This window comes from Archocentrus centrarchus, chromosome 17 (assembly GCF_007364275.1).
Source record: "Archocentrus centrarchus isolate MPI-CPG fArcCen1 chromosome 17, fArcCen1, whole genome shotgun sequence".
NCBI lineage: Eukaryota > Metazoa > Chordata > Actinopteri > Cichliformes > Cichlidae > Archocentrus > Archocentrus centrarchus.
The window spans coordinates 33044112-33069517 of NC_044362.1; the positions used below are offsets into that span (position 1 = coordinate 33044112).

The 25406-nt window shown below is 43.8% G+C and overlaps 2 protein-coding genes across 2 annotated transcripts; one reads left to right on the forward strand and one right to left on the reverse strand.

Annotated features, from left to right (window-relative positions):
- Positions 1 to 6792: 6792 nt before the first annotated feature.
- Positions 6793 to 24398, reverse strand: hhla1 (HHLA1 neighbor of OC90). Its single transcript, XM_030751960.1, has 15 exons — positions 24308 to 24398; positions 24165 to 24221; positions 22207 to 22287; positions 21710 to 21793; positions 20686 to 20769; positions 20522 to 20605; positions 20375 to 20431; positions 18538 to 18618; positions 18280 to 18312; positions 18080 to 18169; positions 16424 to 16747; positions 15782 to 16000; positions 11867 to 12023; positions 10644 to 10726; positions 6793 to 6836 (listed from the first exon to the last, which is right to left on the reverse strand). The coding sequence occupies exons 1-15, from the start codon at positions 24396 to 24398 to the stop codon at positions 6793 to 6795; spliced, it is 1569 nt and encodes a 522-aa protein (XP_030607820.1).
- On the forward strand, positions 16014 to 16283 carry LOC115795888 (keratin-associated protein 4-3-like; the record flags this gene model as incomplete). Its single annotated transcript, XM_030752014.1, is given in 1 exon segment — positions 16014 to 16283. A coding segment is annotated over 1 exon segment (270 nt), but the record flags the coding sequence as incomplete, so codon positions are not given.
- Positions 24399 to 25406: the final 1008 nt, after the last annotated feature.

A 25406-nucleotide genomic window follows, 5' to 3' on the forward strand; every position in this document is an offset into this window, starting at 1 on the left:
TACTGATAGGAGTGGACCAGGTGACCAGGGCTGGGCAAATAATTAAAAATAAATGAAAACTGACATTGAGAACCTCTAATCAATGTAATCATGTCTGTTATTTAGTTTTTGTGTGTTTTTCAATTCTGTTAATACTTCCCCCATTACATACTGTCCCTTTAAGGCAAATTACTGCATGTGATGTCATGTGACTCTGCAGCTGTATCTGTGCAGATGTTATCTATTAGGATGCTGGTAAGGTTTTAATTGTAGGGGTGTGGCTGCTTTGACTGACAGGTGTCACAGAGGCAGCTGTGGACGCTAGCTGCCTGCTACGCCTCACTCTGGATTTCTCCACCATGTTTGTGCTGTTGGTGCATTTTTAATGGATTTATCTGACTAATATTATGGCTTCCTGTGAGGTACATCCAGCTGAAGAAGTCTCCTTTTGGTGCGTAAAACTGTGTTTTATTACTCTGGTAGTTAGCAGGTATGTGTGCCTGTGCTGTGTACCAGTATAATTTATGGATGCACACTGCTAGCTAAGCTAGCTAGCATTAGCTGATAACTTAGCACTCGACCCTCTCTTACAAATATGGTCATTTCTGCCTCCAAGAAACCAACGTTTTGGCAGCACTGAGGCTTCAATATGCAGAGAATGAGGATGAGTTCATGGTGGCCATCTTTTATATACAGCCTATGTGGGAGAATCATACTGAGCATGTGCAGAGTTACTCTAAGTTAGTCAGAATTAGCACTCCAGCTGGTTTCTGATTGGATAAATTGAGACTGCTTCACTCACCCCTGCTCTCACTTCCTGAAACTGATTCAACTAAATGATAAATTTCATAATCTGATTTGCACGTTGCTGTAATTCTCTGCAGAACCAGAAGAGGGTGCACTCGAGCTCACTCCTCTGCAGTTTGAAGCTTACTGAGCCACCATACTGGCTCTAAGTAGCAATGAAACCATCATTACTGCAAAAGCTTGGCTCAAAGGTCACGTTAGGATCATGCACCAAATCACAGCACGGCACCAGAGGTGTCACACTTTTTTAAAATATGTAATATACACCAGAAAATCCTCTGACATCTACCATTACAGCGCTGATTGCTCCCACACAAAAACAAGGTCAACCTTCTCCACCTTCTCCGCTCGATACTTCAGTGTTTCTAATAGCTTCAAAGGGTTCGGCCCACCTGTGGCTCCCCTCCGCTCGATGAGGTGAAGAAGTGTGTCATTAACGTTGTTAAAGCCCCGAGCATTTTTCACCAAGAGCAGGGCAGTGATCTGTACCTCTCAGGAGTTCAGCTGTCTCATTAATGCACTCATATTTAAAGCTTTAATGCCGCCTCAATGCTAGAACTAGCAGATTAATGGATCCAGATGACACTGATGACTCATTTTTATCAGCTGTGAAGAGATATTGGAGGAGAAACAACAATGAAGGCTTCTGAGGTTCAGAACGTATACCGTGCAATTCAGAAAATAAGTAACTGTAGGAATTAAAGGGAAAAGCTGCTGTAAAATACTTTTGCAGCTGACATGAGAGAGGTGTGAGTCTCAGCAGCTGATCAGCTCTCCATAAAACTTTATTTAATTTTTATTTCAAAGCTATTAAAAGTGTGTTGCTTCTAATATTGGGTCACACTTACTCATTTGAAAATAAGATAAAGCATTTTCATGCAGATTCATGTTTGGAGGTCTCAGCTAGCAGACATATTTTTGTTTTCAATATTCTCATTTAGTTTGTTAAATAAACTTGGATGTTTTCATCTTTGAGGGGATTAACGTCCTCTAAAAATGACACAATAACTTCCTTACTGCTTCTAAAATAAGTACGCTTTATTTAAATCAATATTAATGCAGAAAATCACTGCATTAAGAACACAAAGACCATTAATGTCAAATCTGCTGAATCTGTCACTGGTCACATGACCTCCAGGGGCAGTGCAGAGATGTGAGGGAGCGTGCTCAGTGAATCCGACTGCTCGTAAACAATGAGGCTGAGGAGGGTCAGCTGTGATGAAGATGGACGATAAAAGGCTGAAACACTGAGATCCTCCATCTCATCTGTTTTTATTGTTTCATGCAGGTCTCATAAAAAAGAACCACTAAAACTATCACTACATGACTACATTTGTAGTTTAAAAGAAATGGGGATAAATAGTTTATAAATGCAGTTGTGGTCGGAAGCTCACACTCATCGTGGGCGTGAACGTCGTGGTAATTTGGGGTTTTTAATGCTTTCTTTGAACTGTTCTTTATCAGTGATTGTACAGCATCTTTAATGACTTCGTGCACAAGCTTGAATTTATTTTTGATTTTCTGAAAATTGTAAAACACTCATTTAAATCTTTTTGAAAAGTGTTTCTGAAGGTTATACAATGTCTTAACTTGACGAGCCCAAAGCCTTTTCATTTCTCATTAGTGATCTGATTAAATGTAACTGGCAGCTTGTCTTTGCCAGGATAAAAATGATTGTTTGACAGCACTCACTGGACTGACCCAACACATTCTGAGAATAGTAGATTTAGTCTGGAGGGCTCTTTCTAAACACCTGCAGATTTCAAGATCATCAGTTCGAACAATTGTGCCTAAGTACAAATTTTCTAGTTTGTCACCACTTTGCTGAGGTTTGGAAGAAAACCCGAACTCATTTAAGAGGAAATTGGTCAGGATGTTCAGGAACAACCACCAAGGCTCAAGCCTGCTATGAACTGGAAACTGCTGGAACACCAGTGTCCACAGTGAAGAGAGTTTTACATCATCATGAACTGAGAGTGCCCAGCTCCTTCAAGCTGGACTAAAAACTGCAGCTGCCCACAGGACAAGCCAAATGGCTTCTGAAGAAAAGGTTTGTGGTTTGTTGATGGCTCCCAAGAGCATCTAGTCAAGCTGCAACTTACTAAGGGACATTTAACCAAATATTAGTGGGGGTGTATGCATATATTTGAGCTTGTATGTACACTTTTCACCCTGAGTGGATTAGAGAAAATCCACACTAAATTCAAACTTTTGCACCCAGTTCTTGTTTTTTAAAGTCATTACAGATGTACAAGAACAGCTCAAAGAAATCATTAAATGACCAAAGTTACCACATCTGACCATAAGTGTCCTATATAGATACAATATACTGCCTATTCACTCGTCTGCCTTCACACACACATATGAACCTGAGTAACATCATCCTTAATCCAGAGGCTTTAATATGATGTGGGCCCACCCTCTGCAGCTATAACAGCTTCAGCTCTTCTGGGAAGTCTTTCCACAGGTTTAAGAGTGTTTATGGGAATTTCTGACCATTCTTCCAGAAGCACATCTGTGAGGTCAGACACTGATGTTGGAGAGAAGGCCTGGCTCACAGTCTCCACTCTAATCCATCCCAAAGGTGTTCTATCAGGCTGAGGTCAGGACTCTGTGCAGGCCAGTCAAGTTCTTCCACACCAAACTGGCTCATCCATGTCTTTATGGAGCTGCTTTGTGCACTGGTGTGCAGTCATGTTGGAGCAGGAAGGGGCCATCCCCAAACTGTTCCCACAAAGTTGCAGCATCAGATTGTCCCAAATGTCTTGGTCTGCTGAAGCATTAAGAGTTCCTTTCACTGGAACTAAGGGGCAGAGCCCAACTCCTGAAAAACACCCCCACACCATAACCCCCCCTCCACCAAACTTTACACTTGGCACAATGCAGGCATTCAGGTACCGTTCCCCTGGCAACCTCCAAACCCAGACTCCTCCCTCAGATTGGCAGATGGAGAAGTGTGATTCATCCCTCCAGAGAACACGTCTCCACTGCTCTAGAGTCCAGTGTCGGCGTGCTTTACACCACTGCATCAACATTTTACACCACTGCATCAACACTTTACACCACTGCATCAACGCTTTGCATTGAGCTTGGTGATGGAAGGCTTGGATGCAGCTGCCATGGAAACCCATCCATGAAGCTCTCACTGTTCTTGAGCTGATCTGAAGGTCACATGAAGGTTGGAGGTCTGTAGTGACTGACTGCAGAAAGTTGGTGACCTCTGTGCACTATGACCCTCAGCATCCTCTGACCCCACTCTGTGATTTTTACGTAGCCTACCACTTCATGGCTGAGCTGCTGTCGTTCCCAATCACTTCCACTTTGTTATAATCCCACTAACAGCTGACTGTTAGTATACATACATGTTAAAAGAGCTTCAGCACTCGTGGCTAACATGTTAAATATCACACACCACAGTCACCAGTTCCAAAGAAATGTCTGCCTGTTCTACAATCTGAGAGCTTTTCTCCAGTATGAATATAAATTCAATGAAATTATTGATTTTGGAGAATGAAAAAGTGTTTTTTTATTTCTGGAAAACAAAATAAAAGTAAATTATCTTTAAGGCTCGCTGTGACCTCTCTGACCAGCTTTAACTAGTCTTTGGTGTTTAGTTCCTCCTGTTTGTAGTTCCTACAACTGGGAATTTTTTTCCAATTTTTTCCTTTAAAACTTTCATCAGTTCATCTCTAACTGCAGGGAAATGCTTCACCTGAAAGACGCTGAAGGCCTGGAGAGCTTTTTAACTACAGCTCATTTCCAGTGATAAAAGCTGTTACGTAATGATCAGCTGAGCACTCGGAATACTTCACATGAGTTTTATCCTTGTATTTTTTACCCCAGATTCCTGTTTGTTACACTTGTATAACATTATCACTGTGATATACAATACTGAGTACACATGCACATCTAAAAGAAAGCTTTAAAATGTCGCACAAACAGCAGGAAACAAAGAAAATCTTACCTTATCTGTGGACCGTCGGCTGCAGAGTTTCTGCTTTCTTCACTGAATAAAGTTAAGTGTTAAACTCTGAGTCGCTGTGAGGAGTCAGACTGACTGTGAGGAGAAGCCTTTTTAATGCATCTGTAGTTTCCCAACAGAATGAACTCAGAGCTCCAAAAACTGTGTTTATCAGGCCGACCTGGGGGGGGGGGGTTACCTTTATCCTGTTCAGGTCAGCTCTTATTGGCCATCAAGTGATACCTGAGCAGGAGCTTATCAGAGATTATTTCTGTGCAGGTATTTCAGGCTTTAGCAGAGGTGGGGTCCTGACAGGGGGGGGAACCCACAGAGTGGTCTTTGTCCACGCAGGGGGGCTCGATCTGTGACCCGGGATTTGACCTGGACTTATCTGATCCTCCCGGAGTTCAGATCAATGAAGGCCTGCAGGGAGGGGGGTGTTGCTGTGGGTTTAATAACAGGGGGCTGATAGTGGGCCGCTGCATCTGCAACCCCCCCGTCAGTGCAGCAGGTCTGCGGTAACAACCGGTTTGGATCAGAGTTCTTTTTCTTTGAATCGTTACAGCTGCTGCTTTCTGAAACTCTGCTCTGAAAAAAAATTAAACTCGCTCACAGTTTGAGAGTCAGTGGATTACAGCATGTTTTTTCCATGCATATTTTTTCATGTTTGTTCTGTAAATATCTCTGAAAACTGAAACAGAGCGCGATCTGGATGGAGGCTGTTCTGATGAACTAAAACTAAACTTGAAACGAGGGTGCAGAAAAAAAACGAAGAAACGTTTTGGTGAATACAGACGTAAAAATAAAAACTAACCTTTGGAGAAAAATCTGAACTAAACTAAAATTAAAATATACAGAAAACATCTCTAGTTTCAGTTTTTTCAGATTAGTTCATCAACTTTTAGTTTATCAACAGTTTAGTTTAGTTTATTCATTTATCAACTCAGCCACCTGAGGAGGCGTTGGTGCAGATGTTTAATGAGACTCAGATATCTCCATGACTCTGAATTAAGTGTTTCTACTGTAACATCTGTGCTGTAACATCTGCACTGTAACACCTGCGCTGTAACACCTGCACTCTAACACCTGCACTCTAACACCTGCACTCTAACACCTGCACTCTAACACCTGCACTCTAACACCTGCGCTTCAACACCTGCACTGTACTGTACTGTAACACCTGTGCTGTAACACCTGCATTGTAACACCTGCATTGTAACACCTGCACTGAACTTCTAAAATCACACCCCTGAGAAATAGCTCATTATTCTTAAAAAAACAAACAACTTAACTGAAAGTAAACATTTTTAAACAAAAAAATTACCTTGAAAGAATTGATTCCACTCTAAATGAATACAAAGGTATGATAATTCTGTTCAGCATTTTTCAGGTTTTAATTATGAATATGTGGCTGTTGTCTGAACTATTTTGAAGCTCCAGTTTTTCTTTGAGAGCAGACTGCCAGTTCCCTCCACCCTCTGGACCCAGATGGACGTCCGTTAGATCGGACCAATTTTTTATGTTTTCTTCATAAAGATTTCTTCCAACTTTTCTTATTTTATTTTGATATGCATTTGTGACAGCGAGACATTAAATGCCCAATCAATTTTTACCATTTTTATAACTGTAATGTGCCAGCTCTGGATCGACTGTAAGATGAAAGAAGTCCATCTGAAAAAAATTATCCAGATATTTATCTGACATAAAACCTAAAATCTACATCTGTTTCTCAACTTTCTTGTTTTCTTCAAATTTCAGTTTTATGAACTTTATCGTCTTCATTTGATCTGAAGATAAACCGTCCAGACTTCAGTCTCAGGGTTGCAAATTTCTGTGTCCAGTATAAATCAGATTATTTTTTAATCTTCATGGAGATGAAAAAAAACTGAATGAAATCACAGAAAACAGGGATGAATGTAAAGTTGTATTTTTTGTGTAAACAGTTTCCAAACCCCTCCAGATGTTGAAATCTCCCCCCAGCGTTGGTCTCCACAGTTGTGTTGTGTGTAGTTTGTGATGATGAACGGCTCTTTGTTCCTCTCTGGTCACAGTTTATTGCACATCTTTGTCAGGCACCTCTGTTTCAGATCTGTGGAGGAAGGTTACAACCAGGTCACCAGGTTTCCCTGCTCGCTGTAACAGCTACAGTAAATGTTCCCCTCTGGTGCCTCCAAATTATAATCCAAGTATAAATATTTTAGTATATTTAAGAGAATCAAACTGAGCTGCTGGCTGTAAACCTGGCTGTAAACCTGCAGAATCACCTGAATGTTCAGGCTTTATTAAAGTGCAAGCAACCATAGCGAGCCACCTAAACAGGGGGGTGCGCTCCTCAAAACGGGCTTTGTTCCTTTGGTCAGTGGACACAGTGGGAGGAGTGGGAAGAGCTCTGGGTTCCCAAACAGAGAGCTCCAAACTCCATCCATCCATACTCCTGTTCAGGGGGGGCTGGACAGGATAAGCGGGGGGGGAGGGGGGGGCATATCCCAGCTGACATAGGCAGGGTACACCCCGTACAGGTTGCCAGCCTGTCGCAGGGCCAACACAGAGAGAGACAACCATTCACACCTATGGGCAACTTAGAGTGACCGGTTAACCTAACCCCAGTAAGTGCTTGTCTTTGGACTGTGGGAAGAAACCCACACAAACACAGGGAGAACATGCAAACTCCACACAGAGAGGCCCTGGACCAAGGTGGATTCAAACCCAGACCTTCTAACTGTGAGTCAGCGGTGCTAACCACCGTGCTGCCCAGAGCTCCAAACTCAACCTAAAAAATATCAACACGGATGCTCGGCTTTGCAGAAAAGGAAGACATTAAAACTTTCATTTATTTTAAAGCATATGATTGAGTCACAAAAAATAAAAATATAGCTGCAAGCAGCAAGACACGACAGATGCCAGGAAAGAAGCTGTGAGAATATCAAGGAAGAGGTGTTAAGATCTGCCAGCAAAACACTATCTAGTCCAGGTCAGGTTGTGGGGGCATCAGTCTAAGCAAAGCCACCTCCTCCAGCGTTTCCAGGGAACACCGAGGCATTCCCAAGGCAGCCAAGAGAAACCGTCTCCTCAGTGTGTCCTGGGTCTGCCAGGACGTCTCCTCCCAGTAGGAGACTTCATTTGGGAGGTATCCTGGTCAAATGCCTGAACCACCTCAACTGGCCCTTTCTGTGTGGAGTAGTAGCCTCGCCGCCCCTGAGCTCCTCACTCCGCCTATGAGGGAACGCTCTGCAGAGGAAGCTGATTTCAGTAGGATGCTCAGCTCTGTTCACCACAACAGACCAGTGAGACCCTGAGATTTTGAGATTTTTATTTGCAATTTGTATACTTGTATATTGTCTTATAGTTTTTATACTTATTTGTTTTTTTTCTGTGAGCACGAAGTACCGCAGCAATTTCCTAATGCTGTGAACCTGTTCACCCATATGGCAATAAAAACCTTCTGATTCTGATTCTGATTCTGAGATACGTCCTTTCATCCACATGAGGCAGCAAATCCATCCCAGTGCATTCACTGAACTTAAAAGACATATTGTGGATTTGCTTGAAATTTAAATACAATTCAAATTGTAGCCATGCTTTTCTGGTGGGAGGTGCTTAGGACCTCAGCTGATGCTCAGCAGTGTCACCCTCCTGAGCTTATCGTGCATCAGTTCCTGTAACCTCGCATTCGCTGTGCCGACAACCAAGTTGGAGACACGAGTTTCCGAGCAGGTCGGCCTTTACCGCCGTTTCAGCGCCATCATGCAGGAGCACAGAGACAGCTGGGAAAGGTGAGACTTTCTGCCACGCCCACTGTGCATGAGACGACTGTGGCGCGTCCAGCGCGCCCCGAGTGACGAGGCTGTGATGACATCGCATAACCATAAACCATAAACAAGGCTTTATTTTTCATTTCTGGAGTGTTTTGGGTGTTTTTTAACTTTCTTTCCAACATTTCTGCCGACACTAACTTTATGGAAAGAGATTAAAAAAGAAACATAATGAGCCTTTAATGAGATTTACTTAATTTTAGCTTTGAGTCTTTCATGCTTCTTTTGTAAAAAGCTGCCAAATTATTGCATCATGTTTGATATCATCTACCATGACTCCTGAACTGATGAAGCTTTCTGTGATGAAATAGGTGCCCATCAACTTTTAATTATTAAGTATCAAAACATGTATCAAGCAAAGGTCTCAAAAACATTGAATAAATAATCAGAATTTGAAACAGATCATACTGACGATGCACGCCGTCATCTTTGCATTTTCTCTCATTATATGGAGAAATGAATCCATCCAGCCTGAAATCTTACACATAAAACTCCAATCTTCTCCATAAAGCAGCAGGAGCATCTGTCATGTTGTGCTGTTAGCTGTGAGTTTTTAATCTCTGCACTCGCTGCTTTTCATGTCAGTTTCTAATCAGGTTTATCTGAGTCTAAAAATAAACGCTGAGGTCTAATGAGAGCTGGAGTACGGGGCTGACAGCCTGTTGAGTCCTCTCTCCTCCGGCCTGCCGCCGGAATCGCGTCAGACGCTGTGAAACAGGCGACTCTCACTCCGCGACCTCCTGAGCCCATTAGTCTGCTGCTCTAACGAGCTCTGATACGCGCTGACGCGTCCCCATCAGCGCAGGTGAGGGATGGAAGTGAGATCCCCAATTATTTTTGATTCAAACACTCGGAGCTCTGAAGAGCTTTAAAAGCACCAACATGGATCAACTCAGTTTTTAATGAAGCACAAAACAACAAGTTATTGTAGAACTACGAAATTACCTCATCTTTGGAGCATTGCTTTGATTATCCCCCCTACATGTCTCTCATACTGTATTTGACATATTAGAATTATTTATTTTCATCTTGTTATTGTAATAAGGGCTGACACAGAAACAGACTGTATATTAAAGATGGAAGCAGCTACTGTGACATCACCCGGTGGATTTTTTTAGTTCCCCTCAAGCTGCTTTCAAACGTGAGGAGATCAGAAGAACTGCAGTCCTGTTACTCAAGTATATCCAGTTTCCCGACTGTATGCACGCTCGCTTTTTGAACAACTCGGCAAGTTTGAGGCCACGTTGTGACGACTGGGTCAGAGCATCTCCAAAACTGCAGCTCCTGTGAGGTTCCCGGTCTGCAGCGGTCAGTATCTATCAAAACTGGTCCAAAGAAGGTGAACAGTGGTGAGCCGGTGAGAGGGTTATCCGGGGCCAAGGTTCATTGATGCATGTGGTGAGTGAAGGCTGGCTCACCCCGGTCCGACAGATGAGCTACTGTAACTCAAACTGCCACAAAAACTCATGGTGCTCCAGAAAGTCTGGAGAACTCAAACTGCTTTAAAAACATTACAAGAACGTGGGGCTCCTTGGAAGCAAAATATAAAGAAATGACAGGTGGCTCAAGACTTTTGCACAGTACCATGGTTCATTTAATAGCATCCAGCACAGTGTCAGTGTGTATGAGAGGTAAAATAGGTTAAAGTCAGAGTTAACGTATCTGTTTCTCTGCAGCTTCAGCATTTGGATGAAGAAGCTGATAAATCAGCTGGAACTATTTTAACGAGTCTGAACATTTTTATTCCTTTTTCCTGTTTGCTCCAGATTCTTTGGCCGATGCTGAAACAAACTGTGCAGTCGATCTGATATATGGAGCTGATGGCAGCAGGGATCCAAAGTTCTGGCCGACTGCATATTTTATTGAAAGTATTTTAGTGATTTGAAAAGTTGCTGCTTCTCTTTACTTTTCTTAGCTTCAAAAATCTATAGAATATGCAGTTTGCCAAATTCTCTCTGTTTGCTTTACCAAACTCTCCTCTGTACTCAGAGTGCTCAGAGCCCGGCAGGTCACGTGGATTAGCTCCAACAACACCGACTTCAAACCCCCCCGCCTGCTATCACCTTCCTCTACAGTCCACTTACTTTTGGAGAAGGAGACCCTCCTGACCCGCCGACACACTTCAGAGGTGTGTTTTTCATACCAGAGGTGGCTGTCGTCACAGTATCTGCAAGACGAGGTGAGAACAGTGAAGAAATGAGCTTCAGCTTTAAACAGTCATTTCACATCACAGCTTTAAACGGGGATGTTTTAGCTGTATATGCACTGCATGTCTGAATGTTTTAAATGGATACAATAATACACTCAATGATGCCACTTGTCCTAGTCCAGGGCACGGGGGGGGCAGGATGAACAGAGATGTATAGACTTCCCTTCCTGAGTCTGCCCCGGGTTCACCTCCAGGGCAGAAATGCCCGAAACACCTCACCTAGGAGGTGTCCAGGATCCGTCCTAGTCAGATGCTGAACCACCTCAGGTGGTGACTTTAGATGTGAAGGTGTAACTCCTCCCTGGCCCCCCACCCAACATCAACAAGCCTTGGCAGACCCTACCAGGGGCAGACTGCTGCTATAACACTGCTACAGGATCACAGTAAGGCGGTGATTCATGGAGGAGCTACAGTGAGAGGATTTCTCATGATGATGTCAGTGAGTGTGAACGTGTAGCTCGGTGAAAGTGATGAGACAGAAGAGTAACGTGATCATCTGGTAAACTGCATGAAACGCCTGCAAACCTCACTGACTCCAACAGTTAATAGCTGTAAAGGTTCGTTTACATCCCAGCAGTATATAATGTTTTCTTTCTTTCTGACCCACATTTGATATAATCTGCTGTTTCAAAGATGGCAACATGATCACCATGCCAACAGTAACATGAGAAAGAAGGAGCACGAGACAATGAAGCTGAAGCAGATGTGGAAGTCCAAAGTGGTCCCAGTGAGCAGTAAGAGCTGCAACCCCCAAAGTGGAAGGAGCGCCTCGGCCCAGCACAACGTCAGAGGCCTCTGTACGACACACAGCCTGAATGTAACACAACCAAAGTGTAACCACACAAGCCGAGCAGCCGGGAGGGATGAGGACTGTAATGGACAGGTGAGGAAACGGTGAACTGAAGCAAGTGCATATATATATATATATATATATATATATATATATATATATATATATATATATATATATATATATATATATATATATGTAAAATGAAGTGCAGCAGCTAGGAGAAATAACCCACTCTGTGCAGCGGTATAATTAAAACCCGGGTCTGCAGCAGCGCTGTCTGGAGGCAGGAAGCGTAATTTGCCGACCTTTTCATGCGCGTCTTGTGGCTGAAGGGTCTGCACAGGCACTGCGAGAAGAACTTGCACAGCTCGAGGACGCAGGGCTGCAGCTTGTGAGCGCCGACGGTGGTCGTGCTGCCGGACACGAACTCGGCGGTCAGCTCCGACCTCCTCCAGGGACAGCCTCTCAACACACGGAGACAAGAACGTCAGTCGTGAACCAGCTTAATTAATCTGTGTGTTCTGCCAGAGAAAATAAAATTAAGAGGTGACGTCCAAAGACAAAAGGTGATCATGCACATTAAATATAACAAACATATCATAAATTAACCTTTGAAAGCTCACGGAGACAATTTGGAGACGCATCTTAATCAGAGGGAATCTATTGCAGCTACACCGGCTCCTAATTATCATAAAAATGCAGATTCAGATTAATTTTAATTACATGCTCATCCACATTCTGCACGCATTTGTTTGCTTTGCAACCCGGATCGCAGTGATACGAGGAGAAAAAATCTTTTATTATTCAAATTTAAACTAACAAAGGGATGCTTGGTGGCTGGTTTGGAAATTTAAGACAAAGGATTTCATCCTTGGAGTTTTTTTATTTTTCTTTACACAAATGATTAATGTCAGCCTGGCTGTGGTATAAAAAGTATGCATACATGGGACATTTGAGAAATCACATTAAAGATGGCCTAATGAAGTGAGCACAGACCTGCACACTATTATCAGCATCCAGCTGACCGACCATGCAGCTGTAGCTGTAGTCCATCCATTCTTTAAGATATGAAGGTCAATCAGTCTGAAAAATTTCTAAACATTTTCTTCAAGAGCAGAAACCACGAGAGACTGTGAGGGAATAAAGACCAAGAGTTTCAGAGGTCTCAGCCTCAGAAATCAGACGCTAACAGCGGCTCAGATTAGAGTTCAAGCAGCAGACACGTCTCAGCATCAGCTGCTCGGAGGAGACCTTCATGACAGGAAGGCTGCAGAGAAAGGAAACACGAGGAGTGGACTTCAGACCAGCGGACACTCGGACCCATCATGAGTCCAGATGTGAGGTTTTAAGGTAAAAGCTGTGAGAATCAGAAGTTGGACGGACGCATCAAACAGTTTCCACCCACAGTGATAAAGGAAATCGCCCAAAGCTGCAGTTCCTTTTAATGTCCACTTGAGGCAGGCTCCAGCTGTGAGTCAGTCCCCATAGACTCCCATGTTAAAATGTCCAACTTCACAGCAGAGTGAAGCTCTTTGACAGCCTGCTACAAACACGGCTTCGGCCTCTGTGGGCAGTTTAATACTTCATAATAACTGCATGGGGGGGATTATTTTTATAACTCAGCTGTTTAGATTTGATCAAGGTTCAAAGTTAGGGGCGTGGCATCTTTGATTGACAGGTAGATGCTGCTAGCTGGGTTTTTTTTTGGCACACACTGTAATTTGTCACATGCAGCTTTCTGTCTGAGCTCCTGCTCTAAAAATTACTCATTATTTGGATTTTATTTTTAACAAAAGTAAACAAAAAAGCAGCAACAACCTGATCTGCAGTGTTCATTCATGGCACAATGAGCTGCAACACTGTGTGTGTGTGTGTGTGTGTGTGTGTGTGTGTGTGTGTGTGTGTGTGTGTGTGTGTGTGTGTGTGTGTGAGAGTGTGAGAGAGACAAACATCAGCCTCCACAGGCCGACACTCAGATGTGTGCAGCTGGGTGACAAACACTCATTTCACTGCACACTAATGACTCGGTGACAAACTGCACAGGATGCTCCGGCCTTCTGTTTGTTGCTAGGCAGAAATCAGAGGAGGCGGTAGCTGCTGCCATTGCAGCGTGATGTTACTGCCATCTAGTGGTCGCGCTGGTAAAGATGAGCAGTGAGAACCTCAGAGGGTCTGGAGTGAGAGTAAAGTTTTTTTTTAAATGTAGTTTATGAATGAATGAATCAGCCTTCAGCAGCAGGGCTCGACTCGGGGAGCTCATCACTCGGCTCCTCGCAGAATTAAACCAGATTCCCGTTCACTGCAGAACCCAGTTTAAGAGTTTACGCGATGCTTTTAAGTTTGGGTTTTGTGTTAGAGCCCTTTATTGTACACCCACAGCCCTCAGACTGGAGAATCAGCTGCTGTTACAGCTTCTTTGGTCCAGGATTAAAACAAAAGAGGAACCACAGCACTGTGGTTCGTTAGTTTACATCCATTCCCATATTTCAGGCTCAGGTATCTGACTAGGATGCCTCCTGGGAGCCTCTTGGGTGAGGTGTTCCGGGCATGTCCTAGGAGTCCCAGGGGCAGACCCAGGACACGCTGGAGAGATTATATCTCTCGGCCGGCCTTGGAACACCTCGGCGTTCCCCTGGATAAGCTGGAGGAGGTGGTTGGAGAGGGAGGTCTGCATTTCTCTGCTGAGGCTGCTGACCAGCTTATCTGATTTGGGGTTGTATTATTTATGCAAATTACTTTATTTAATTAGAAAATGTCCCTTTTATATATTTAATACACTGTTTTAGAAAACTCGTCATAGAGAGAATAGTTTAATGTAAGTAATCAGCTGTGGAAGCGGTTAGTTAAACATTTGTATCCATATTTCTTTTCTTGCATGGCAACATAATTATATTAAAATGTTTGGAACTTCCTAATAAGATCCTGGAGTATACTGAGTCCACACACTGACTGCAGCAGACAGATAAATGCTGAACATTTGCCCTTAATTTGCCTTCAACCTTTGCAGCTTAAACCCATCAAAGCCTTCACAGAGGAGGCTGCGTTACCATGGTTACTATCTGCAGCACGGCTTTTCGTTCTCTCTCTCTCACTCACACACACACATATACACACACACACACACACACACCTTTCTCCAGGCTGAAATTGAATCAGTGGTCGTTGGTGTGTCCAGAAATGACAGAGAAAAGCTGTGATGTGATTACAGTCGCTCTGTGAGAGCAGGTCAGTGGGCGGAGCCAAACTGGTCCTCCACAGGCTCCACTGATTTTTCCCCTCAGTGTTATTTTGAACGTCATATTTCTTATTTCTTCCTCAGTCTCCATTCATCAATAACTTAACATTGAGTAAAGATCAGAAAAATTACACGTCTCTGCATATTTTCTAACATATGAATAAAATCTACAATCCCCAACATGGGGGCAGGAGGATGATGTCATACAGCAGCCCAAAACCTCTTCACCGCCACATTTTTAAAAGTCAGCGGTTTGTAAGCCCCGTCACCCGTCTCACATGTTCAGACAGTGTCCCGCATTTTGATTGGCTCCAGTTATTTAAGGTAAAGGAGGAAGTAAAAGCTGTCATCATGGGTCAAGCACAGGTTAACCCGTCACCATCCTTTGTGGTCCAACAGGGAAAAAACTGAATCGCTACAAAGTCATAAGCTACACAGATTTCAGCAAAATATGAGTTAACTGTAACCAGATAAAACAGTTTTAAGGTGACTCTCAGGGAGCGATGTACTTCCTTACATTCATGATTTTAAAGAATATTCAAGTTTTTTCATTAATGAGTTTTTTTCTTGATCCCTTTTCTTATATTTCTGAAAAAAATGTTTCCTCTTAATATTATGATTTTTTTTCCAGATACATTTGTGAGATTTTATCTGGTAAATTGATTGATTTTAAGATTTTGAGATCTTTAAAAGCCCAAACACGTTTTAATACAGCACTAAAGGACTGATGGGAGAAATTTGGTGAAGCATCCCTTTATTTTGTCTAACCAGAGTTCACACTTTTACTGCTGATGATGGGTTTTTGTTGATGTATGTAACAGGTCTCTCTTGTAAATGAGACAATAACTCTCAAGAGATTTAAAGAGATTAAAGGATTAATTAAAAAACTGCCAGCTGATCATTTATACACAACAGCATTTTCCTCACTGCTGTATTATACATGCTTACATTCATATTAAACTATCTGAACCCAGACACTGTTTACCTGGTTTCTCTGTTGCCTTGCTGGGAGTTGTAGTTCTTCTAATCAGAAACCCTGAAGTCCTCTTGGCTACTGTGGGTGCTGAAGCTCGGGCCGGTGAAAGTCTTGTGGGATGAACTGTGGACATCATGTGGTGGGCGGCTGTGGTTATAGATGTTGGTGTCTGGGTCAGACTAATCGCTGGTGAGAAGGTTGTGGCTCTACCTGGCACTGTGGTTAATCCTGTTGCTGCTGCAGGCAGAGCTGCTGCAGTTGGCCCTGCTGTCGTTAGAGCTGCTGTGGGCGGAGCAGCTGCTGTGGTTGGAGCTGCTGTGGGCAGAGGTGGAGCTGCTGTGGGCGGAGCAGCTGCTGTGGTTGGAGCTGCTGTGGGCGGAGCAGCTGCTGTGGGCGGAGCTGCTGTGGGCAGAGGTGGAGCTGCTGCGGGCGGAGCTGCTGTGGGCGGAGCTGCTGCTGCTGCAGGTGGAGTTGCTGTGGGCGGAGCTGCTGCTGCTGCAGGTGGAGCTGCTGCTGCAGGTGGAGCTGCTGCTGCGGGCGGAGCTGCTGCTGTGGGCGGAGCTGCTGCTGTGGGCGGAGCTGCTGCTGCTGCAGGTGGAGCTGCTGCTGCAGGTGGAGCTGCTGCTGCGGGCGGAGCTGCTGCTGTGGGCGGAGCTGCTGCTGTGGGCGGAGCTGCTGCAGTCGGCGCTGATGAAGTGGTGCTGGTTGGTTGTTTTAAGGTAGTAAATGGTAATAAAGTTGTTTCCTCTGTAGGGCTGCTCTGAGATGCTGCCACAGTCGGTGTGGTCGCCCGTTGTGTTGTTCCTGCTTTTGTTGTCCTGCTTGGTGCTGTAGATCGTTGTGTCGTCTCTGTTATTTTGGCTGTAGTGTAACTTTTAGGCGTGAAGGTTGTCGGCTGTCGAGTTGTTGTGAGTGGCTGAGCTGCGGTGACCTTCGCTGTTGCTGCAGCTGTTTCATCCACAGCTGTTGGAGAAGCTGGTAAACCAAGAAAAAGTGATCGTAAGTTCAACTTTCAGCCTCTGAAAGAGTGAAACCAAGACGCAACCATCATAAACATATACAAATATATAAAATAAACATGTTTACAGCTAAAAGACACGTGAAGTCTTAAAGTAGGAACACGACTGCTGTGATCAGCAGGTGTGCTGACACTGGAGGCTGTAAATACGAGTTCTTTGCTTAACTTCAGTAAATTGGAGTCACTAAACTGGACCTCTATATGTCTGCACTTTAGCCTTATATTCATATAACTGTAACGTGTGTATTTTCTGAAATAACCAAAAAAAATGTGTAAAAACAAAAATATTCTATTAACCATTTGGTCATTTTTATACTCTGAAACTGGTCAAATCAATCAACAGCCATTTCATGGACAGGTGAGAGCTACGTCTTCAATAAAACTTAAATTAAACATTTAAAATGTCTCCATTTGATTCCAGTGTGTTAATAGCAAGTTTTTCTGCAAACCCTCAAATGTGGTCAAAGGAGTTCTCCATGAAAATGATACAGTAACAAAACAAATCTATCAGAGAGAGAACGGGAACACGAGGAGCGCCCAAATCAACAGTTTAGTACTGGAAGACCTCAGAAAACCACGAGATCACGGGATCCTTTCCATGGTGAACACTCTCCAGAAGTCAGCTGTATCATTATCAAATCTAACATAAGGGGAAGACTTCACAGATTTTCAGTACAAAATGCAAACCAGTGATCAGTGTCAAGAATAGAAACCCAGATTAGAGTCTGATAATACAATAAAACCAGAGCGGCATCGTTTGGACAGAGGAAACTAAGATCAACCTGAACCAGAGGAGACTCAGAGCAGATGATGACCTAAATCATATAACACTGGCTGTAAAACACAGTGGAGGCCGTGTGCTTTATGGATATGCATGGCTTCCAATGGCCAATAACTAATATTTGATTATGTGGCAGAAGACAGAAGCATTTGGATGAATTTGGCTACACTTTCCACTGAGATTCAGCCAAACGCTCTCAGAACGACTACATGCAGCTTCACAGCTGGAAAATGACCAAACACGTAGTTTGAAAGAAACCCAAGAATATCTGAAGATAAAGATGTGGAATACTGTGCAGAGTCAGTCACCTGATCGAGCTGATTTATTTCTTTATGTCCTTTAAAAACATCCTGCCAGTTCTTTGCCATTTTACACATTTGGTTGTGTATATTATGCATAAACCAGGAGCTCACTCCTGATCAAACCTAAAAGTTATTCTGGCTCTAACTTCCTGACAGAACAAACTGTGAAGATGAGCCAAACGCTCCGGCCTCCTGGAGAGACTCACCATGTGCAGTTGAATGGACTCTGCTGGTTAGCACGGAGCTCATCCCAGACGGAGACATGTGACTCAGATTGGTGGGCAGTTGGTGCCATTCTGAGGTTTAAAATAGACAATTTGAAGAGGACAGTTAAGCAGCTCTTTGAGTGTCTGGTTGATGACAGCAGATGCTTGAATGAGCCTTTTAAAGGTGCTGGCGTACTCACCGACGGGGAGTCGGAAGGAGGAGATGTTCAAGGCTGGTTCACAAAGAGGAAGCAGAGCTCCGTGAATATAAGGAGGGCGTGGGCATCGCACAAAAGAAAATATCAGAACAAAATATTTATGTTAGACATTTCCTGGATCATTAAACTCTCGATATGCTGATCTCCTCGCTCTGGTACTGTGGGGGCTCTTTGATCTATCCTGAGGCAAAGCTGCCCCCTGTTGGTCATCAGTGGATCTGTAAAAACCAGTGAACGAACCTCTGTGCGGCCCTTCGATGATGGTCTGGTTGAAGAGCGGCGTGATGGAGCTGACATCCCACAGCTCAGGCACCTCTCTGCCTGGACAAGACACAAACATCACATTCAGACCAACACCTTCATCATCATCAGGTCTGATGATGGGAAAAAGTCTCTTCCTTTACATGATGCTGCTTTTCACGTCAAAAAATCATTATAATTAAATTATTTTTTCAGGCATTTTAAAAAGAGAATTTTCAGTGGAGTGAGTCACAGTTTATCTTCTCTCTCCTTTTCCGTCCATTTATTCTCCTCTGCTTATCCTTTTCAGGGTTTTGGGGGGGGGGGGTTACACCCTGTGCAGGTCACCAGCCTGTTTGCAGGGTTAACTTACTTATTTATCAAAAGTATTTTCTGTGATCACCCTCTGTAGAAGATAACTGAAACCGTCACCCCCGGGGGCAGAGGTTTCCAGTGGGAGGGGTTAAATGTTTTCGTGTCGTGCTGCTGTTCTTTAACCGTTCGATGCCTCTTTTAAGCTGATGCTTCGCCCTTTGTAAGCCCACCAGTGTAAAAGTGAACGCCGTCTTTCCTGGTTAAATTAAAGTTACACTGACTTACTGCAACACCCTGCTGTAAAGTGGTGTTACACAAAATTACACCACACATGGACATGAAGTCACACTGACTGCTTCTTCACGTTCTGCTGAGAGATTTATTTATTTTTGGAGGGTTTTAAAGAAAGTTCTTAATCTTCAATCTCTCATCTGAATTACAGATTTTTGGCTTTTGAAAATTGCAAATCAATAGATGAAAAAAATAATTCTAACAAACAAAACAAATATTTGCATATTTACCACCTCCATCCCACCCCCTTAGACCCCTGTTAGGTCAGCCCTGAGCTACCCCAACATATCCAACCAAACTCTAACCCCACTTTATCAGAACAATAAAGATTTGGCTTTTAAAAACTGCATTCCCAAGTTTGGAAATCAGTTTCAGTTTGTGGTTTTATACAAATATAATATACTGCTGAAAGTGTTCACTCGTCTGCCTTCACACACACATATGAACCTGAGTAACATCATCCTTAATCCAGAGGCTTTAACATGATGTGGGCCCACCCTCTGCAGCTATAACAGCTTCAGCTCTTCTGGGAAGTCTTTCCACAGGTTTAGGAGTGTATATGGGAATTTCTGACCATTCTTCCAGAAGCACATCTGTGAGGTCAGACACTGATGTTGGAGAGAAGGCCTGGCTCACAGTCTCCACTCTAATCCATCCCAAAGGTGTTCTATCAGGCTGAGGTCAGGACTCTGTGCAGGCCAGTCAAGTTCTTCCACACCAAACTGGCTCATCCATGTCTTTATGGAGCTGCTTTGTGCGCTGGTGTGCAGTCATGTTGGAGCAGGAAGGGGAGTTGTTGTTGCTGTCGTTCCCAATCGCTTCCACTTCGTTATAATCCCACTAACAGCTGACTGGTGAATATTTAGCAGTGCCTGGACTTGTTGCACAGGTTTCATCCTATCACGGTACCACGCTGGAGTTCACTGAGCTCCTGAGAGCGACCCATTCTTTCACTGATGTTTGTAGAAGCAGTCTGCATGCCTAGGTGCTGCTTTATACACCTGTGGAAGTGACTGAAACACCTGGATTCAGTGATTTGGATGGTGAGTGAAGACTTTTGGTAATATAGTGTATAATAACTTGGGACTCTTTCCTTTTAAAAGCAGATCAGGAGCAGTAACAAAAGGGGTCAACTTCCTCTTTAGTGCCATGTGCTCTACTCTAAAAGCAGAGGGCTTTAAAATCAACAGGTTTCATTTCTTTACATACACCAGAAGAGATCTACACATACCCATCTTACCGGCCATCACGCAGATGTAGATACAGTCTGAGTTATTCTTCTGGCTCACTGAGACACAGAAGCAGGAAACACGCTGTTAGCCAAAGAAACAGACATAAAGCACATCATACAGGGTTAAATGTAAGTAACTTCCACCACCTGATAGTATGGAGGAGGATTTAAAGAGCTCCTGCAGGTAACTTGTTGAGTTTCCCATCACATCCAGCAGTATGGCTGTAAAATCTGATGGAAAACCGAAATGAGTTTAAACAAAAAGAACTGCATGATGGGTAAAATGAGGCTGACGGTTCAAAGCCTCCTGCCTGTTAAATCGTTGGTGTCGTTTGTGACGCAGTAGCAGAATCTCCTCCTGAACGTGCTGCTTTCTATACTCCTCATGCTGGAAACTGCAGAACACACAGGAACACTTCAGAGAGCACAAACACATTTAAGGCTGTGAAGTTTAAGATGCTAAAAGAGGACACAGCCTCTGAACATCCGGCACCTCCCTCGCTTACATTTCACAGGTGAAACAAGCTGCTTATTTCCAGCTTTTTATCCTTAGACTCCACTATAGTAGCTTTGTGCGATTAATACTTTCAAATAATCCCAATTCATCTGATTCTGGGCCTTGGTGCAGTTCATGCTCCGCCTTAAATACTGTTTTAGCTCCACCTTCTTGGATTCTGAGGCTTCTGCATAGCTCAGAGGACCATATTAGAGATGTCTCCTCCCTATGACATCATATAGGTGCAACAGTAGAAAAAAAAAAACCTGTGTGAAGCCTGAGACTTTGGCTCACAGGGATTACCTGTACATACACTGACCTCACAGCTGGGTAATAAAACATCCACCACTGGAACAGGAGATATATGACAGAAAATAAGTAACAGAAGAAGTCCACTTTAACATCTTTTGGAAAAAAAGATTATTTCTGTCTTATGTTAAAAATTTGTGCTACGATGCCCTCGGGGAGCACATTTTCCACCAATGCCACCATTTTATTTTGGAGTTTTAGATAAAATCATCCAGCTCAGCACCAAAAATCAGGGGGTTCTTTCTCATCCTGCAGAAGTCCAGCTGCTGTCATGGTTCACCCTGTTTTACAGGTGAAGTCCCACAACATCATGAAAAGGAAAGTCTAATATTAAAAATAGAGATGGTTAGTATGTGGTCCTGAAATACTGTTCCATTTAGGAATGAAAACTACTGTTCTCACTACACATTCAAACCACCAGATGGCAGTACTGCCAAACTAAAGACTGCGAGCTGCAGGCTTCACACACGTTACTGTTTCCTGTCTGCAGCTTCAGAGGAAGCAGACGTTTGTAAGGAGAGAACATTTACTGTTGTAGACCAACAGGGTGAGTTTGTGCAGAGCCAGAGAGCTGTAGGACGTCACGCTGAGCAGAGAGAAGAGCTGCCGAGAGCCTGCAACACAAAACACAGGCAAACACGTCAGACTATATACTGAAGAATGCTGCATCACTAATGAAGAACAGTGAAGACCTCATCTCACGATGAAGGGTCAATCTTCAGGGGGTCATCAATAATCACTAAAACTTAGAGCACAGGGTCGATGGTGTGACCTCATTAATGAGCTTGAAGATCAAAATTAAGAGTTAAAATGCTAAAATTAGGCTCGAGGGAAGCCGAGCTCTCATTGGCTGCAGTCGAGTGAGTGACGTGAGGCAATGCTTGATGTTTGGTCTAAAACTCTGAATACCTGAAGTGAAACCACGTGGACTTGAGTGCACTGGTCCTTTAAATGAGTAACAATCTGTGAATCTGTGGTTCAGCCATGAAAGACGTACTGCTCAGGACCCAACGACATGACAACGTACCCGAGTGGCTTGAATTTATTAAAGTATTGACGAGCGGAGTGAGATCGATGGCAGCAGGGTCGATGTGCTCTGCCGGGATTTCTGGGAAATAAAAATAAGAGAGTGAAGTCAGCGGGAGCTCGTTCTGGGTGTAATCTCCATGATGGCATTAGCAGCATCAGCAGAATGAGCCGGTGTAATTACTGGATGTACTAAAAGGAAAAAAAAAAGTGACAATTACCCAGAGGAATCGTCCCGGGGTGGCAGTTATTTAAACTACACAAGGTCAGTGTAACAGTCTCATCGGCATTTCAGATTTCAGATACAATCCAGAGCAGATTTACACGTCAGTCGGTGATTTATGAGTGAACTGTGTGACTGTTGATGATGGGATTTACTGGAGGATGAACTGGCCCTCAGGGATCTTAGAGGTTCATCCCTAAATAAAGTTTGACTTGTTAAGCTTTGTTATTAAACTGGTTTTATGTCTTCAGTCACATTTTCTTTATAAAAGGTCACATTTTATGCAATTTGGTTGAGTTTTTGTTATATAATGCAGATTTGTATCCATCCATCCTCAGAGATGTGGGGGCAGCAGCCTAAGGAGAGGAGCCCAGGCCTCCCTCCCCCTGGGCGCCTCCTCCAGCTCACACCCAGCCGTTCCCAGGCCTGGATCTGCCCTGATTTACCCGGAACAACTCACCTAGGAGGTGTCCAGGAGGAATCCTAGTCAGATGCTCAAACCATCTCAACTGCCTCTTTTCCATGTGGAGGAGTAGCAGCTCTACTCTGCACCCCTCCTGACTGAGGTCTTCCCCCACCTCTAAAGGACAGCCCTTCACCCTTCATTGGAAGCTCATTTCAGCTGCTTGTACCTATGACCTCATTCTTTTGGTCAGTATCCAGAGGTCAGAGGTGAGGGTAGGAATGTAGATCGACCGGTAAATCAACAGCTTTCCTTTCGCACTCAGCGCCCTCTTCAGCACAACAGCCAATCCATAAGTCGATCTTCCCTCACTTGGGGCAGCAGCTCGTCCCTGACCCGGAGTGTGCGCTCCACCCTTGCTCAGGCTGACCACTATGGTTCTCAGTGTCTTTCTAACTAAATATAATTTGTACTGCTGCATGGCTGCAGACCAGTCAGGGTGCCCATGCTGACCCCTGTGGCCTGCCAAAAGCTCCAACAATGGACACCTGAGCATCAGAACTGGACCACGGAGCAGTGGAAGAAGGTGGGCGGTTCTGATGAATCACGTTTTCTTTTAGGTCACATGGATGACAAAAAGGAAAAAAGGGAAGTCGGGGGAAGCAGTGTGATGCTTTAAACAAAGTCCTGCTGGGAAACCTCGGGTCCTGCATCCATGTGGATGTTACTTTGACTCGTACCACCGACCTAAGCACTGTTGCAGACCATCTACACCCTTTCATGGAAACAGTATTCCCTGATGGCTGAGGCCTCTTTCAGCAGGATAATGCTCCCTGCCACAAAGCAGGAATGTTTCAGGAATGGTTTGAGCACAACAAGTTTGAGGTGTTGACTTGGTCTTCAAAGTCCCCAAATCTCAAGCCAATGGCACATCTGTGGGATGTGCTGGAGAAACCAGTCCGATCCATGGAGGCTCCACCTCACAGCGTCCAGGACTTAAAGGATCTGTTGGTGACATCTTGGTGCAGATCCCACAGCACAGCTTCAGGGGTCCAGTGGAGTCCACGCCTCAGTGGGTCAGAGTTGTTTTAGCAGCAAAAGGGCGACCAAAGCAATATTGGACAGGTGCTCATCATGTTATGCTTGATTGGTGTATATTTATTGGTGTATCCACTCCACATACTCACACAGGTATTACCAAATAGGCAATTTTATTAATATAAAAATATGCTTAAACCATATAAACTCTTTAATGTTTCTTTGTGACTTGTTCAAGCTGGAAAATAAGCTGCTGAAATGTATTTGACAGCCACAGTATGCAAAACTGAAATACCTGTAGAGTCAGCAAATTCTCTCCTGTGCCGCTCCTCCTGTTGTCTGGAGATCATCGCTGGAGAAAAGTGAACATTTAAAGAGCCATTATTGCTATTATTAATAATTAACCCATACAATGTAGCCTTTATAGCTTCGGATTACCTTGGCTGAAGAGCAGGAGTATTAAAACTGCAGAAACACAGATTATGATGGAGAAGCGTGGATGCTGTGTGAGCCTCCAGGAGCCTGCCATGACTCTGCTGCAGAGCATCGAAACCTTCAGCGTCACAATAAAAATAAAGCTTTTGTAGAAATCAGTGAGCAGCTACATGGTTAGCAAAAAGAGAAGATGCTGTGGTTTCAATGTTTACAGAAGCCCCAGCTCACCTGGCTGAGGTGTAAAAATCACCCCTTATATGAGGCATGAATTGGTCAGAGTACAGTTAATGACTTCCTCATTTGACCTAAATACACATCTAGTTCACAGCTGTACCAGCAGCCTCACACACTCGCACAAAAGGACACAGCTAATCAGCAGCACTGGGTTAAGGAGGCAGGCGTTAGCACAGAAAAGCTAATGAGATTAGCATCACATTTGTTCTGGGGCACAATTTTAAAAGAAATTCTTGTTTAAAATGATTAAAGTCATCAGCAGGAGGAGGCTATAAACCTCTGTGTATTGTGTTGAAGAGGTAATAACTGAAGTTGACTTGGGGATTGGCTGTACTTTCACGTAATACCAATTTAAACCACTAGATGCCACAACAAGTCTTCATAAATGTTATTTAACCAGGTAAGCCTTATTTATAATGTTGGCCAGGAGACAGAAAACAGGCTAAAGAGAGCTATTAAAGGTTTGAGGAACAGCAACACACACCTGAAAACATCTCAACACACCCACCGGTGAAATACTGCCCCTGGTGGTGAAAGTTTTAGCTCATTTCTGCAGAGGGTAATTACACAAAAAAAAAAAAGGACCCTCAAACACATGAGCAGGTAAACTCTGTGCCTCCAAACAGCTCTGAAAGAGCGCCCCGCTGGTGTAAAAAAAGTTTCTGGTCCCTGTTTCAGTGATGCTGTGATGACTTTGTGACCCCACCAGTGAAACCAGTGGACCCAGCGCTCCCCGGTGGCCTGCAGAGTATAAAACTTCACATTCACACCAGTGCTGCAGATAGAGGACAAACCCTGCTGTTCAACAGCAAACCTTTCCACTTACATTTAGAACATTTTGTTTTATTATGAATAAACTGCATTTGTT

Coding starts and splice junctions, on each gene's coding strand:
- hhla1 (XM_030751960.1), bottom strand. CDS start 24,398: ATGGCAGGCTCCTGGAGGCTCACACAGCATCCACGCTTCTCCATCATA. Junction 18,619..20,374: donor CGTGATGGCCGGTAAGATGG/GTATGTGTAGAT, acceptor TGTCTTGTCCAG/GCAGAGAGGTGCCTGAGCTG. Junction 18,313..18,537: donor CATCGAAGGGCCGCACAGAG/GTTCGTTCACTG, acceptor TTTGTGAACCAG/CCTTGAACATCTCCTCCTTC.